We start from the raw sequence: 16,277 nt of genomic DNA, 5'->3' as shown, positions 1-16,277 counted from the left end.
ACAGGCCTTTTGCTATTACCTCCCTGCTGTCCAAAATCATTTTAGTATACCTAGAGGGTCACCAGTTGATCAACGACCGACAATACGGCTTTCGCCATGGTCGGTCGGCAGGTGATCTTCTGGTATACCTATCACATAGATGGGCGGCGGCTTTTGAAAGCAAGGGCGAAGGCCTGGCAGTTAGCCTGGATATAGCGAAGGCCTTTGATCGTGTATGGCACAAGGCGCTCCTCTCAAAACTTCCATCATTTGGGCTTCCCGAGAGCTTATGCAAGTGGACCTCCAGCTTCCTCACTGGGCGTAGCATACAAGTCGTTGTTGACGGCTTTTGCTCGAATCCCAAGCCCGTGAACGCTGGAGTGCCCCAAGGCTGTGTGCTATCTCCCACGCTGTTTCTTCTGCATATCAATGATATGTTGGACACCTCCAACATACATTGCTATGCAGACGACAGCACTGGTGATGCCGTATGCATGGGCCATGCAAGTCTCTCTCGGGAAAATGTCGACCATCGCCGACGAGGACAAACGAGCGTACACATATTGTTAAGTGATCACCGCCGCCCACAATCTCTTGCAACAGCAGAGGAATCACAGGAGCGTTGCCGGCCTTTAAGGAAGGTGTACGCGATTTTTTGAAGGTACCCATGTCGTATCGTCCCGGAAACACCGCACAAGGAAGTTCATTCCACAGCTTTATAGTACGTCGAAGAAAGCTCCTTGAAAACCGCACTGTGGAGGACCGGACACATCCAGATGGTGGGGATGATATCCTAACTTGTGGCGTGTCGTGCGAAGGTGGAATTCGGCGGCAGGAATCAGGTTAAACAGCTCTTCGGAACACTCCCCGTGATAAATGCGGTAGAAGACACACAATGAAGGGACGTCTCTACGCAACGCCAAGTGATCCAGCCGTTCACAGAGCACTGGGTCCCCGAGAATTCGAGCTGCTCTGCGTTGCACGCGGTCAAATGGATCGAGCTGATACTGGGGTGCGCCAGACCAGAGATGACAGCAAGACAGCAGCAAACTCCATGTGTGGCCGGACCTTCGCTTTGTACAGCGCTAGAATGTGGGCCGGCTTGAAGTATTGCCGTGCTCTATGACACCCATGGGCCTGGGACTCCCCTATTCTTTTTATGCCCCGGGGAAAGTACAGGGCAAACTGTAAATTGTTAACTGATAATTTAAAAAAGAATAGGGTGATAAAATCAAAACAACTACTGAAGCTCTACGCAAAGGGACTACGCACAGAAAAATTGTGTTTACGGATGAGAATTTTTTTTACAATTGAGCAACATTTTAACAAACAAAATAACCGTATTTATGCTCTCAAAGCTCTAAGGAAGCTACCCAATTAGTCGACAGAATGCAACGTGGGCACTATCCGACTTCAGTGATGGTTTGGTGGGGTATTAGCTATGAAGGAGTGACTGAGCCATACTTTGGTAAAAAAGGTATCAAAACATCGGTACAAGTGTATCAAGATACCACTCTTGAGAAGGAATCCCCTTAACAACATAATGTTCAATAACCAAGAATGGTACTTCCAGCAAGACTCGGCGCCGGGTCATAAAGCTCGGTCTACGCAGTCTTGGTTGGCAACGAACATTTCGAACTTCATTAGAGCTAAAGACTGGCCGTCGATTATGGTGAATTATGATTTATGGTCAGTTTTAGAGAGTCATCTCTCTAAAACTGACCATTAATCAAATAAATAATTTGGAGTCCCAAAAATAATCCGTACGATTGGAAGTGAAGAATTTTCCCATGGAGAGCGCGTGCTTCTATTGATAACTGGCCTCAACGTTTAAAGGACTGTATTGCAGCCAATGGAGACCACTTCGAATAAGCTTTTATATTTTAAATTGTTTTATATTTATGTCTTTAACTAAGACACTGTAAAAGTTAAAAAATGTTATTTGCAACAGAAAATGATTTTTTATCTTTGTTACAATATTGGCAAGCTGGTAGACATACTTTTACACAAATCATAATCTTGCCCCAAACTAGCCTGTAGGTACAAGACAACGATACATTATATACAAAATACTTATTTAAACATGCATAAACACATTTAAACATCCATGACTCGGAAACAAACATCCATATTCATCATATAAATTTTCGCAGCTACCGGGATTCGAACCTGAGACCTCTAGCTCTACCTCTTTATATCGCCATGAAATAATGTGGTAATGCATAGCTATATAGCCAGTAACTTTTATTAAAACTAATTTTATTTTTCGCTAAAGTCGCCTCTTAGCATAAATCACTTGGAATATTTTTCTAAGCTTATTATTCCTTTCCTAAAAATTCTCCATCTTGTACACTCAAAAATTCCAAACCTGCAGCGACTCCAGTTCCATCATCAAATCTCCCAAGACTCAAATAATGCTTAACTTTGAAAATAGATAGCAATCACTGGGAGGTCGAGTGAATTTGGAGAATGCTCAATTATTTCAAAGTCAGTACCTCCAATTGCACCCGTAAGCCGTGCCACTACATCGATCAAATAGTAGATTGTTAACCTAGGGTCGAAAGAATCAATTCCCGAGGTATTTAGACGCCGATAGTCCGAGTAGGAATTGATTCTTTTACCCGTGTTAAACACTTTACTTTTCATTTCGAAGAATTAGCTGAGTTTGTTGCGCCCATTCTTCTCAGGCCTGAGGCATTCATTTTGGAATGGATTTTTTGTTTGACTTTCAATAAGTGATTTCACATCCTATTTTGAATAAAAATATTTGAATTTGAATTTGAATAAAACTAGTTGTTTATCTAAACTATTTATTGATAATATATCATAATATTAGTAGTACCTATTTAAAATTAATTGTCAAATTAGGACAATTTATGACGATTTTTTAAATTTTAAATATGGAACTCACCGCGTAATTGTTGCGGCTTTTTCCGCTCAAAGAAGTTCACATTGGCTGTTTAGAAAGTCACATGACCACAGCTTTTTTTTAATTAGTTTTTTTTACATAAAATTCTTCACAGCTGAAAGCAGTTCTATTTTTGAAGTTCATTCCGGCCCTTAGATGGAACATATGTTGTATGAGTTTTTCCCTCTGCATGGACGGAAGCAGCATTTTCCACCCAATAATCAGATCAAGACAACATTACTTTCAGAGTATGAGAAATGAAAATAATTTTTGCCATAGTTTACCTAGCCATTTTTCACGCATTCCATAACGCTGTTGAAGTGAAAACTTCTTATTGTACTTATTATTATAAATTCTTTGTGGAGGGTAAACCGATTCTTAACGTAACGCGTTACGGCGCCAGTCTGTCTGGCTTCCCTTTTTCTCACGCATACGGCAGCGGCAGGCAGGCACCTCCTCTCTCACTCTAACCAATTGTTACTTTTACCTATAGGATTAAATAATGTACATACACAAAATTCTAGTGTAATGTAACACATTGAAGCATTATAACTAAGAATAAAATATATTTTATAATCAATAAAAGATTTTATTAGTAAATAATAATTCCTTACATTATTATATTAATATACATTAAATTTAAATAATAATCTAAGCTTTTCTCAAGTTAAACAATTTCAATATTACGTAGTTAAACTTAGATTAGTTTAAATTTTCACTTCTGTCGGGCCTACTGAGACCAACACCCGTTTTTCTATCTGCTCTGTTTAAAAAGCTTTAATAGTAATAAAAGACCCATAATTATTTTTATTTCCAATATTAATTGTTTTTATGGACATAATATTTTCTATGCGAGAATAAGGCCACGTTCAGATGACAAGCGCGTTGAATTGTTGTTTCAGTTTGAGTTCTACATTCGTCGACTCGCAAGAACTCGTCCTTATATTCCTTTGCAGAATATAAGGACGAGTTCTTGCCAAGCCCGTCTTCTTAAATTCTTATCTGAATAATCGCTACTTGTCATGTCCCAAATCGCAGGACGTTTCTCTATTTCATCAATTAATCATTCCGTATTAAAAGCTTCGGTTTCCATTTCGGACGATTTCCGGACGAACTATATGAACCCTAAAACACGCGCACAAGCTCAACTGAACGGAAACATAGAAAATCAATGATCTCAAAGAGCGCGTTGACGCGCGCTGACAACAATCGAGCGCTGGCGCAGCGATCAACGCGCGCTTAATTAAAACGCGCGTTAGCATGTGTACGGCCTGAATAAAATGTGTGTAGTAAGCGCGCGGTATGAAAACGCGCGTTGAGCGCTTGTCATCTGAACAAGGCCTTATTGAAGCACGGTTTGACAGTTCTGCTGTGAAACAATTTCATTATAACAACAGGGAGCATATTTTACGTAATAATTCTTGATGTTATGATATATTATTTTTAATTAGATTAGATTATTGAACAATTCGTATAAAACAGTATTTTATTTATTATGTACAGAATAACTTCTGTCGTGTCAACTAGTATTAAATAGTTTTTTTGGTGCGCAACTATTCCTCACACCAACAAACCTCACCTCAAAACTCCAACAAATATCGTTAATATATAAAAAAATATTCATTCATGTAGGTCCCAGAAATGACACTTATGTATAAAAAAATCTGTATTCATTCATGTAGGTCCCAGAAATGACACTTATGTATAAAAAAATCTACTGCTACTAATCGTAAAGGGTTGACTAATGAGACGAAGTAGCAAGAAACTCATTGCCACTCTTCTGAATCAAAAAAGATAATCTATTATTACTGTAACCAATTTTGATTGACAGATCGTATACAGTCCACCACGCTTGGCATTAGCTCCATAGTATTTTGAATATGGAATCACTCGCAAACGCACACAATGACAAATCAAAATTGATCACGGACTATCGGGCTATCAGAGCTACCATCAACTTTTAATAAGCGATGCTATTCCGATGCGGTTCAGTTTAGGTACCTAAACTGAATCGCTAAAATTCGTACAATGAAGTGCCTTTTACTGAATGGCGTTTGGATCGCTTAAGAAGAATGAACAAAATAAATTTGTCTGTGGTCCGCGGTGTGAGAATGAGATGACGCTCTACAGTCGTTGCATAAGTTTGTCTCTCTTACTCGAAGCATATGCGTTGCGTTTCGAAACCTAAAATGATATGATTTTAGCGGTTTTTTTGCGTAGATAATACCAAAAATACATTTTAAAATTGCGCTTTATAGCGTATAATTATAAACCATTAAGCCCTTTTTTGTACTTATTAAATAATAGTAATATAAATAAATACAGTTCTTTGAATTACATATTAAATGTTTGCTTAGGTGTTTTCATAAAAATAACGAGTTATGAACGCACCTCCATTGATGTTTGATTTGACAAGACCACAGAGAACATTTTTTTTAATTCGTTCTTGCGAACAGGCTATAGCCCGGGCCCTTTCTGCCTCGTCTTTAGTATTTTCCTTTTTGAAATTTATTTTCAGTATTTTGTATTACAAAAAAGTTCAATAAAGTATTCTAATCTCATCTTTCATCAAAAAGTTTCCTTTTCACGATTCTCTTTCCTCTAAGGAAGTAGCAATTTTTTTCGAATCGCTCACTTTGACACATAAGCTATCCAGTTTAGGTTGAAATATTACCTCATGGTACGAATGAATGAACGAACTAAATCAGTTTGCGATATAATTGATATCATTTTTGACATTCAATTGACATCATTGCGATTTTATCAGTTGATTTGACGTCAACCTAAATTAGATAGCTCTAAATCACGTCGTGGTACAAAATAGCAAAGCAGTTCATTTTAGGTTGTCAATTGAATCGCAATAAGAGTTCATGGTAGGCCCGCTGGTCGTTTATACGCTAGTGACGATATTTGATTGGTAACAATAAAAAGCTATTGTCAAACAGACAGCGAACCGAAAGCGAAGCGTTTTCATTTTGTTATGTATAGTATCGTTTGAGTCTAGTCACATAGAAAAGCGAAATCAAAACCCAAAACATGGCGAACCGAAAGGCGTGTCACTTCAGGACAATCCTGTAAAGCAGCCAGGGAAAAAATAAAAACAGTTTTCCATCACAAATTTTACACTATATTTCAGATTTTACAATTATTATAACTTTTAACGTTCACAAATATAGTCTCGTAATTATTTTACAACACTTTAACACTGCAAAATAATTAATTTAATCACGAGCAAGACATTTATATACCCCTCTCCTCTCCTCCTCCGCTCTTCACTTCACTTTACTCGTTACAATTTAAACGAGAGCGCCCGAAGCGAGGCGTGAGCGATATAGTTGTATTAGCTGGCTTTGAATGCACTACGTCAAACAGAGAACGAATGCGAGACGAGACGGTTTCATTGTAGCTTGACGTCTCCGCTTCGGTTCGTGTTGTCCACGCTTTCAGCTTGGTTCGGTTCGCATTTATGTTTGAACAATACCTTAAAGCTATTATGTCTGTTTGACAAAGCCTTTAATGATATCAAGACATCGCGAAGTACCACTGGGAGGCTTCTTTGCTCAGGATGCCGGCTAGATTATGGGTACCACAATGGTGCCTATTTAATAGTAATGTGTAAGCATTACTGTTTCAGTCCGCCGCAGGTAGTGAAATTACTAGGAAAATTAGACTTAACATCTTATGTCTCTAGGTGACGAGCGCAACTGTAGTGTCACTCAGAAGTTTTGTGTCACTCAAGAATCCTGAGCGCCACTGCATTATAATGGGCAGGGCGTATCAATGACTGTCTCTCGTCTCATCCCTTACTGTCACAAAAAAATCCCTCTGACACTAAGTACATGTAGAATGTCTCATGTCATAAATCGACGGAGATGTAGTAGAGGTTCTCTTATAGAATTAATTTATTTATCGCAGTAATATTATCGTATGGTTTGCGACATATGCAAGGGTGTTAGCATAAGTTCGAAGGCGGCATCTTTCAGGTTTGCGCCGCGTAAGTTAGCCTCGTGAAGATCGCTTCCCGATAAATCGCAGCTCTGGAAAATATAAAAAAAAAACATGTTATTGACAGAATAGTTACAACTAAAAACTATATATTAATATTAATACGATACAAACAAAATATGTATATACAAATAATGGGAATTGGCGCGCATGTTTTTTTGCACGCGCCAAATATACCTAAGGTTATTGATCAGGTACATATTGCCATACAGGCTTAAAAAATCAAATTAATAAATATAAATAAATAAAAAAAAATCAATCATAGCAACAATTTTAGAACTCTAGTTAAAGATTTTAAGAACTCTGTGAAAGTATTGGAATATTTTCTGAATGGTTGTGTCAATTTTGCTAAAGTTATGAGCGTAATGGCTAATTGTTGACATTGCATAATTATTTTTATGTACACCCATGCTTTGAATCCTCTATTAAAGATTCTGAAACAGTTAGCTTATTGCCAACATTAAAACACCCAATTTCCTAATAACCATTACATAATCCAAACGAGTGTTGTAATGTTGTACTGAATTTCATAACAACACTCCTTTGTTTTTTTTTCGATCCCTTCGTGCGCAAAGAGTTCCACCAGACAACCACATTATTTTTGCTCGATGCGTGGTATCTGTATGAATTTCAAAAAAAGAACTTTTTCGTTTACGCGCGTTCCACACTACCAGAACGTCTCGCGCCGTTAATAAAAGTAGGTTATTCGAATCCCCGCCATTTTTCCTGTAAAAATGAGCGATTCAAGTCTTGACAGCACACCGCCGGATATTTTAAAGTTTAAACGGTGCAAAAGAACAATGTTCAAGTGAATTTTAATAAATATTGCACTATACAAAATGTAGGTAAATAAATAATTCTGTCATTAATACTTAATTTATTTGTATATAATCCGTAATTGATTATATTAGCTTACTATTAAAACTGGCTGTTTTAATGTAAGCAGTAAGCTGTGTCAGAATCTTTTAGAGGATTCATATTGGTGTAGATAAAGTCTTGTATGCAACTGTTGATAATTAGGTATTAAAACACTCATGTGATACTATTATCACACTCAGCTTCGCCTCGTCTGATAAACCCACATTCGTGTTTTGATAGGTACTCCTCATTACACATCAAATTCAAATTCAAATATTTTTATTCAAAATAGGATTTAAAATCACTTATTGAACTACCACCCATTCGAAAGAGACTGCCTCAGACCTGAGAAGAATGGGCGCAAGAAACTCAGCGGGCTTTTTTTTTAATATAAAATATGGATTATAATGTGATATCGTACAATAAACATTTATAATTAAAGAGCCTGAGGGTGTTCGCTTCATTCCCAGTCCGTGGTGTCATTAAGAAAATCGTTTATGCTATAATAACCTTTCCCACACAAACGTTTTTTAACAATTCTTTTAAATTTCGTAACACATTTGTTTTGTACATTTTCTGGGATCATATTGTAGAAGCATATACATCGCCCAACTCAAGACTTACTAACTCGACCCAACAGTTGCATAAATAACTATTCTTACACGCTGTCACCGGAAAATTAATTTAAATGAAATTGAGAGTAAGTTTCTAAGCTATTTGGTAAATTAATATTAAATAAAAGTATTGATATTTATTGTAAGTATTATAGTTTATTGATTAAAAAACTGCAATAAATTACCTCTAAATCAGCTCCAGCTAAAACGGCAGCTCTCAAGTCACAGTTCTGTAGATTGGCATTCTTCAGTGTAGCTACTCGAAGAATGACGCCCGCCATATTGCTGCCTTCCAAGTTAGCACCTGGAATTAACAATTAAAAGTAAATAAATGAAATTTTAAAATTTTCATTGATTTATTTAGGTGAATTATTTTTTTTATATTATATTTCTTATAGTTACGGTTACATAGCACTTACCCATGTGTTTTGTAAGCTAGGTTATTTAAGCTGCAAAATAATTTATTTTGAAGTGAAACCTCTATAGAATCGTTGTGATTTTGTCAAGTCGATGAAACGAAAAAGCGAGACGATAGAGATACACACAGGTAAATGTATAGGATTCAGCCGGCGAGAGAATTATATAGAATACATTATACGTTAAATTTAAATTAATAATAAATAGTGTTTTGGTACCAGGCGATCATAGTTGAAAAAGACATTGTCTCGTGTATGACGCGAGTATGATTCTGACATCATGCGCACGATGTATTACTACATAGACACCAGGAGAACATAAATATGGTAGCGGTGATAGTAATGTATTTTATAGCGGTTGAAATCATGTATCATCCTAATAACATTTACCAGGACTTCTTATGCAGTTTAGAGGTTTGATGTAAATTTTGCTTCGGATACAGCGATTCCGTTGATTGCGTTTTTGGACGCCATATTTAATTTGAAAATGTGCATCAGTGATCATTCCTAAAACCTACTATTAAGCTCTTTCCGAAATTTTATATTTGTCTCATTATCTTGAAGCCAAGTTTTTTTGAAGGTTTCACTTCTACCACGAGTAAATTGCACAAATGTTTTTTTTTCTTTCTCTTATCTGTTAAATAAGTTGTAAAGACACAAACAATTTGTTATTGTTTTTACCTTTTAAATTTACACTTTCCATCACAGCCCTCGAACCCACTGGATCTTCCATGTTACAACCCTTCAAATTAGCACCTGCAAAACAACATAACATTGTTAATCTATACTAATTAATGCAAAACGGTTACATATCGCACAAGTAAAATTTGAAAAACAAAATTTTATGAACGATTCGGGACTCGAACTCACGACGTCCGGTGTTACGTGCCGGAGCTCTAACCAACAGAGCTAACCGTTCGAGTGACGTATCGTCATAAAATCTTGTATACTTCGTCCAATTCTCAGGTTGTGGCTCAGGTTCATCGTTCATAAAATTTTGTTTTTCAAATTTTATTTGTGTATTAATCCTAGAAATGAGGGTTATCACTTTAAAAACATAACAAATTGTTTAGGTTATATATCGGTTATAACGCGAAAGCTCAAAACCGATCGGAATAATACTTAAGTACCAAAAGATGCAGCGTGTTTCGGAGAAGGTTTTACTATAAAATATGTTCGTGATACTTATCCGGAACCTGTATTTTTTGACTTAGAAATACCTTAATTTATAGAAATAATTCAGTCATATGACAATTCATATAATGAACGGGCGCGGGACATTTAATACACTTAATCTGGCCATAAATTATTAAATTATTAATTAGAATTAAAAATAAACAAAATATTACATTTCAATTTGGAATCTGTAATTTTTATATGATTGTTGATTGAGTTTTCTAATTTTGGCGCCAATACAATACGAACCAACTGGTTGAGAGGTATTAAATCTCTGAGGGCAAATGAGAATGAGGTGATCGGACATTCAATTATCACTGTTACCCACTTTTTTACAACATCAGTGAAGAAATGGCAGTAACTAATGACGCGTTTATATAATATACAGGATGGAATCGTGAAGTGTGACCAAACTATTACTGATATCAAAAAACTTTGAACTGTTTAATATCAAAATTATATAACTGCATAGATATGCATGACTAATAATGCTCAGAAAGATAGTTTTATTCATAGTTCCTGTCAATATAGAAGTGACATTATAATTAATGTGTGCGTGAGCGTCACGTACTTACATTCGCCAACACGCACACAGACAACCAAAATATAATGTTGCAAGTGTTAAGTAAAGAAGTTGTTTAGAGTCGTTGTTTTTTGAAATTCGATGAAACGAAAAAGCGAGACGATAGAGGCGCCGTTCCCAGCTATATCCGAGGTTTTCTAGGGTGCAAAGAACGAATTTGGGATCATTTTTGAAATCCAAGATGGCCGCCGTGCAAAATTATGATTTCAACAATATGGATATCGTATCCGAGGCTCACGAGGGTGCGGATATCGAATTTGGGATTATTTTTTAAATACAAGATGGCCGTTGCGCAAATTTATAATTTCAACCACGAAAATCGTGACGAATTGCTATAAAATTTCTCTCATACGTCAATAAAGAAGTTTCACTTGAAAAACATACCGACGTATTGAAAACCTCCTTTTTTGAAGTCGGTTAAAAAGAGTGGCCGTTAATGTTCTCATGAGCTCAACTTTTTCCAACCATATGGTAAATTTAGTAATTTAAAAGAAATATTTATAGTGACTATTCAAAGCGCTTAGTTTCAGCCTAATTGAATTAACATTATTTGACTTTGACTTTGAATACTTATGTAACATGTAGCGTCGTACATTATAGCATCCTTTCAATATCTACCAATAAACACAAAAAACTATCGCAGCGGAGGAACTCGGGTATTATAGTACTTTCATAGCTGGCAACATATTTTTTTAATGGCGTCTGTTGTGTTTACAAAATATTTTGCTATTTTGACGAATGTATTAGCTTAAATTAAAATGTGATTTTCTTATCATAACTTTTATTATAAGACGCTTTGTGACACCCTTTCACTGCAATTAGTAATTTTTCAATTAAATTTCGCGCACTGATTGTCCTGGAAGTTGACAGAATGACACTGACGCGGCGGGAAATATAATATGTGGTCATGAAAGACCACATTTAAACTGCTTCATTTCGTTTGGGCCTACTCACGTTCTAAGCATTATTATTCTATGTATAACTATATATTTGCAAATTACAAATAAAGATTGTGGGGATTGTAGTCTTACATAACGTATCTTGTAAGCCGATATGTTGTTTGCGCCATAAACAATGGATTTAAACATAACCAGCGAGAATTAAATAAATTTCAATGTGTATGAGTTGTAAAATCAGTTCTTTCAAATTGTATAAACATAACTTAATGATTAAAAAATTTAATGTATACCAAAATTTACTAACGATGCGGGACTCGAACCCGCGCCTCTCGGATTCCGTCCGAGTGTCATGTTTAGCTCTCAGGATGTGGCTCCATCTACAGGATCTACTTTATAATTGATAACATGCTCCACCCCAATAATTGCATATTAGGGAGTTGACTTGAGATGTCACTTTACAAATCTAAACATGTGTTATAATAATAATAATTATCATAAATTTGATTTTATAAACGTTATTTAACTAGATCTTAAAGTAAGTATAACAATATTTTTATTGGTTGTATTTAATTTCTTCTTTATAACAATATTGTTCTTTCTACAAACGTAAAATAGCAAGAGGAAAAAGAAATTAAGGATTTTTGTTTTGTTACACCAAAGAAGTATAAGCGCTGACAAGTTACAACCATCAACACAACTGTGTATTGTATGTATGTACATATACACGCGAATATATATACACATATTTTATTATGATAATAAATGATGAGGACATTCAGCTGATGGTAATTGATACACCCTGCCGTTAGGCAGGGTGGCTGTTGTGTTGTAATTGTGGCTGTGTTAACAGCCACAGCCGCAGTGCCACTCAGGAAAATTATGTGTGGCACTACAACTGCGCTCGTCACCTTGAGACTTAAGTTGCTATGTTACATTTGCCCAGTAATTTCATTAGCTACGGCACCGTTCAGACCGAAACAGAATAATTCTTACACATTACTGCTTCATGGCAGAAAAATCGCCGTTTACCTACCAATAATCTAGCCGGCATCATGTGCAAAGAAGCCTCCCACTGGTTAATGCCCTAAGTTGCCATACAGACACTTAGATAATTACAATATATCAATTTACCTTCCATGTTGGCACAAAGTGCTTTAACACCCAATAAATGAGCACCTTCCAGATTAGCATGGGATAAGTCAGCTCTTTCCAAGCAGCAATGAGACAAGTTTGCCCCACTCAGATTACACTTCGACAAACATGCATACTGGAACAGAAATCAATAGAAAGATATAGGTCCAAAGTATGTAGTAGAGTAGTGGTGATATCTCTACCTATCTAAATATACAGGTTTCCCAGAACATAATGATAACCTGGCATCAGAGGAAAGGTCCTCATATGATGAACTATAACAAAAATCAGCAATCCACACCGTAGTACCACAGCACAAGTAATAGAACAGTAGCATAACTCAGAGGTTTTCTTGAAATTTAGACTTTCGTCTGAGTGGAGTGCTAGGGTACATACAAAAAAATTGACGACATGCACTATGCGGACTAGTACTTGAGTAGCAACCATTTTACTATTGGGAAATTAAATAATACGCAAACAATTTCTTTGTAGAAAAATAAGATAATATTGTTTTAATGTGCTATAAAATTTACTATTCCTAACTTTGACTACTCACACTAAAAATAATACACTTAGGGGCTGTTTCACAATGTCCAAGTAGCAGATATTCATAAAATAATGGCTACATAAAGTTCCAGATAAAACAGATTGCTTTTCACAATCACTTTATTTAATTTCTAGATGACTTATCTGGCAGATTGGTCTGGCAACCTCACCTCTTTATTTCCCTTTGATGAAATATAATATTAAATAACTGTTTCTTATAGGAAATAATGTAACACAAGCTTATTATACTTTTTAATGAAAATATTATCATTTCTTTTTCTATATATATATCTAAATAGCACTTTTACTATAATTTTCACAATAAAATGAATCATCACATAATTGTATTTTTACACAAAAATTCTAATAATGTTATATAATATTTGTAGTTATTTTTAAAACAGTTGTTCTTACTTTAAAATTAATATGCCTTAGATCCAGTCTACTCAAATCAGCTCCGGATAAGTTGACACCTTGAAATCTAAGCTCGGATGTTGTAGGGGTTATCATGATTAGCCGAACAACATCCATTCTTGTAAGTGATTGGTATTTTCCCTGTTGATTGGTTGACTCTTCAATCAATTTATTTAGCTGAGGTATAATTGAATCAAGGCCTGAAGTGAGTAAAAATAATTGTAAGAGTGTAATATAATATGTTTAATATTTAATTTACTCATTGAAAAATTGGTATATTTCAGAGAGTGAATAAATTAATATGTTAACTTGATTGATGTTTAAATATGTATGAATCATTAAGTTTCTATATATATACATTACCATAAAATTTGGCTTCTTCCAGCACACCATTAGGATTCACATTTCCATCTAATATTACCTGCCCATGTCTCAAATAGTTTAATATTGGTTCAAAATACTCAGGGCTTCTGTCAATTAAATATGCACCACTTCCATCTTTTACACTTGGGTTCATCAAATATAAATTATTTTCGTCAGCAAACATCCTAGCTAGCATTGATAGCGGTTCCTTAAGAAGTGTAGACCGGGATGTCATAAAATGCTTACCACCAACATTCAAGCTAATCCAGTCAGATACATCTCTTTCATTGTGTTCAGAAATAATCTCATCTCTCATTGGCTTATTTGATTCTAAGGACAAATACACCTTCTCATTGTCTCGTATAGCCCGTATATCAATTATCTCACAACCATTCAGAGAATAAAATTTCAAATTATCTTCAGGAATTTCAAATTTTGATGATATGATTGCTCTGAAGTGTTCAATGGAATTTTCTACAATAACCACTTTGCCTTCAACTTCTGATTTATTTCTGTAGATGTAAGCGCGTTTCATCTTAAAAGATTTGGTAGACACAGGTTTTAAGCATATACTAAGGGCTACAAATTAAATATAGTTAGTTTCCTTCAGCTCACAAAATCTTAAGCTTTTCTTTCATTATTAATTAAAACACATGAGTTTTGTAGCAAGTTATAATGAATTGATATAGAGTGCTGTAGTTTTGTGTTTTTGACCCTTTCTGTCTATATATCTGAAAATGTTTGTTGATAAGAATCAACATTCCATCCAACAAAACAATCACAGTCACACAATATTCACTAAAAATATAGTATTGTAATCTTGTAATTAACTGCTGTGTAATACGGTGCAACACGCTCGTCTCAAATAAATTTTATATGAAATATTCTTTCCAAAAGTATAAATTTTGATTCTCCAATTCACAGAACACTTTTACAGTCGTAATCAAAATAAACATACTCAACTATTTTTTTTTTTTTTGGGATTTTATGACCTGGTAACTAAGACCTTTAAGTCACTTTTTTTTATTATCTAAATATGTATACTTTTCATTTCACAGTTCACTTATCACTTCACTTTATATTGTCAGAATTGTATTCTTAATATATTTATATAATGGTTTATAACTTCTTTTGTCTCTTAATAACTGACCAAGTGGAGGCGGGCGGGATGAATTTGATTTCACAAGCCAGCACAAGTCTGTCAATCAAAAATGTTTGGCAGTCGAAAATAAGGTGGTCCATAGTTCCTTCATTGCAATGTGGGCAAATTTTATTCTCAACAATACCCAATCTTGCAAGGTGTGACGGTACAGTATTATGGCCAAAACGCAATCTTTTTATCGTGGTAATAAAATCTCTGTTGCAATCCTTCAATTGATTGTACCAGGGACTGACAGGTATGTTTTCTTGTATGCGGAAGACCACCCATAGGAAGGCCACTTGAATATGCTCAAGGTGGTATTTATATATTATTTCTTTATAAAAAAGTGGATATAGTTAGATTTAAAATTAACTGTGAGATTAGTTTAACCTTTTATTAGGAATAGAGAATCGGTTACTATTCTTAAAGTTGTGAATTTCGAGTATTCTTATTAATGCCTGATGAATTGCATATAATTCTGCTGTAAAAATTGAGCATGATTGGTGTAGAACAAAATTTTTACAAAATTTGGTTTGTGGATCGAGTGCAGAATGTGCATAGTCACTCCCTTTACTTCCATCAGTATACATAACATAGTATGTTTTATTATTACTTAAAAATTGAAGCATATCTAAATTGAAACGAAAAACATTAATAACTTATACAAAGAGTATTTAAACACTAGATTTAACTTATAATAAGTGTTTCTTTTATTTATTTAGTGGCACGGGATGCAAGTCCATAGGCCTAATAAAAAGTGACAAGCAGAATGCTGCCATAAAATAGATGTAGTTTTACCCAAGTAATAGGGTAATGTTTTGCTTAAATCAGGTTTTTATTCACTTTTATGAAACTAACATACAACAGATATTTATTATAAGTATTAATTTACAACGATATTTTTAAATCGAGTAAGGAAATTAAAACGACATTTGTACGATTTCATTGATATTAAATTAAGGGGCATGACAACAATGTGTAATGAAATAATAAACAAAATTATTCTATTTCAGGTTTCCATTAGATCCCATAATAAAAAACAATGGACAAATGCAACGAACAATTTTATTTGCATACGCAAGAATTTGTTCAGACACAAATAGTCACAAAAATTTAAACGAACGGGTTATTGAAGATGCAATTCCTTTGAATTTACATATGTAACTGCTTTATTGCTGTTAACAATAATTTAATTTGTAATGTTGCATCAAATAGAGCTCCATATTACGTCTTGTATTTTTTTA

The 16,277-nt window shown here is 34.9% G+C and overlaps 1 protein-coding gene across 1 annotated transcript; it reads right to left on the bottom strand.

The window, feature by feature from the left end:
- Window positions 1-5,991: 5,991 nt before the first annotated feature.
- On the bottom strand, window positions 5,992-14,840 carry LOC126979599 (BTB/POZ domain-containing protein KCTD9). The gene is made up of 6 exons (XM_050828971.1): window positions 13,893-14,840; window positions 13,530-13,729; window positions 12,570-12,705; window positions 9,462-9,536; window positions 8,550-8,668; window positions 5,992-6,924 (listed from the first exon to the last, which is right to left on the bottom strand). The coding sequence occupies exons 1-6, from the start codon at window positions 14,425-14,427 to the stop codon at window positions 6,808-6,810; spliced, it is 1,182 nt and encodes a 393-aa protein (XP_050684928.1). The 5' UTR covers window positions 14,428-14,840; the 3' UTR covers window positions 5,992-6,807.
- Between the last annotated feature and the right edge of the window lie 1,437 nt (window positions 14,841-16,277).

This window comes from Leptidea sinapis, chromosome 3 (genome assembly GCF_905404315.1).
Source record: "Leptidea sinapis chromosome 3, ilLepSina1.1, whole genome shotgun sequence".
NCBI lineage: Eukaryota > Metazoa > Arthropoda > Insecta > Lepidoptera > Pieridae > Leptidea > Leptidea sinapis.
The sequence above is the reverse complement of the archived record's forward strand: the minus strand, read 5'-3'. Positions and strand labels throughout refer to the sequence as shown.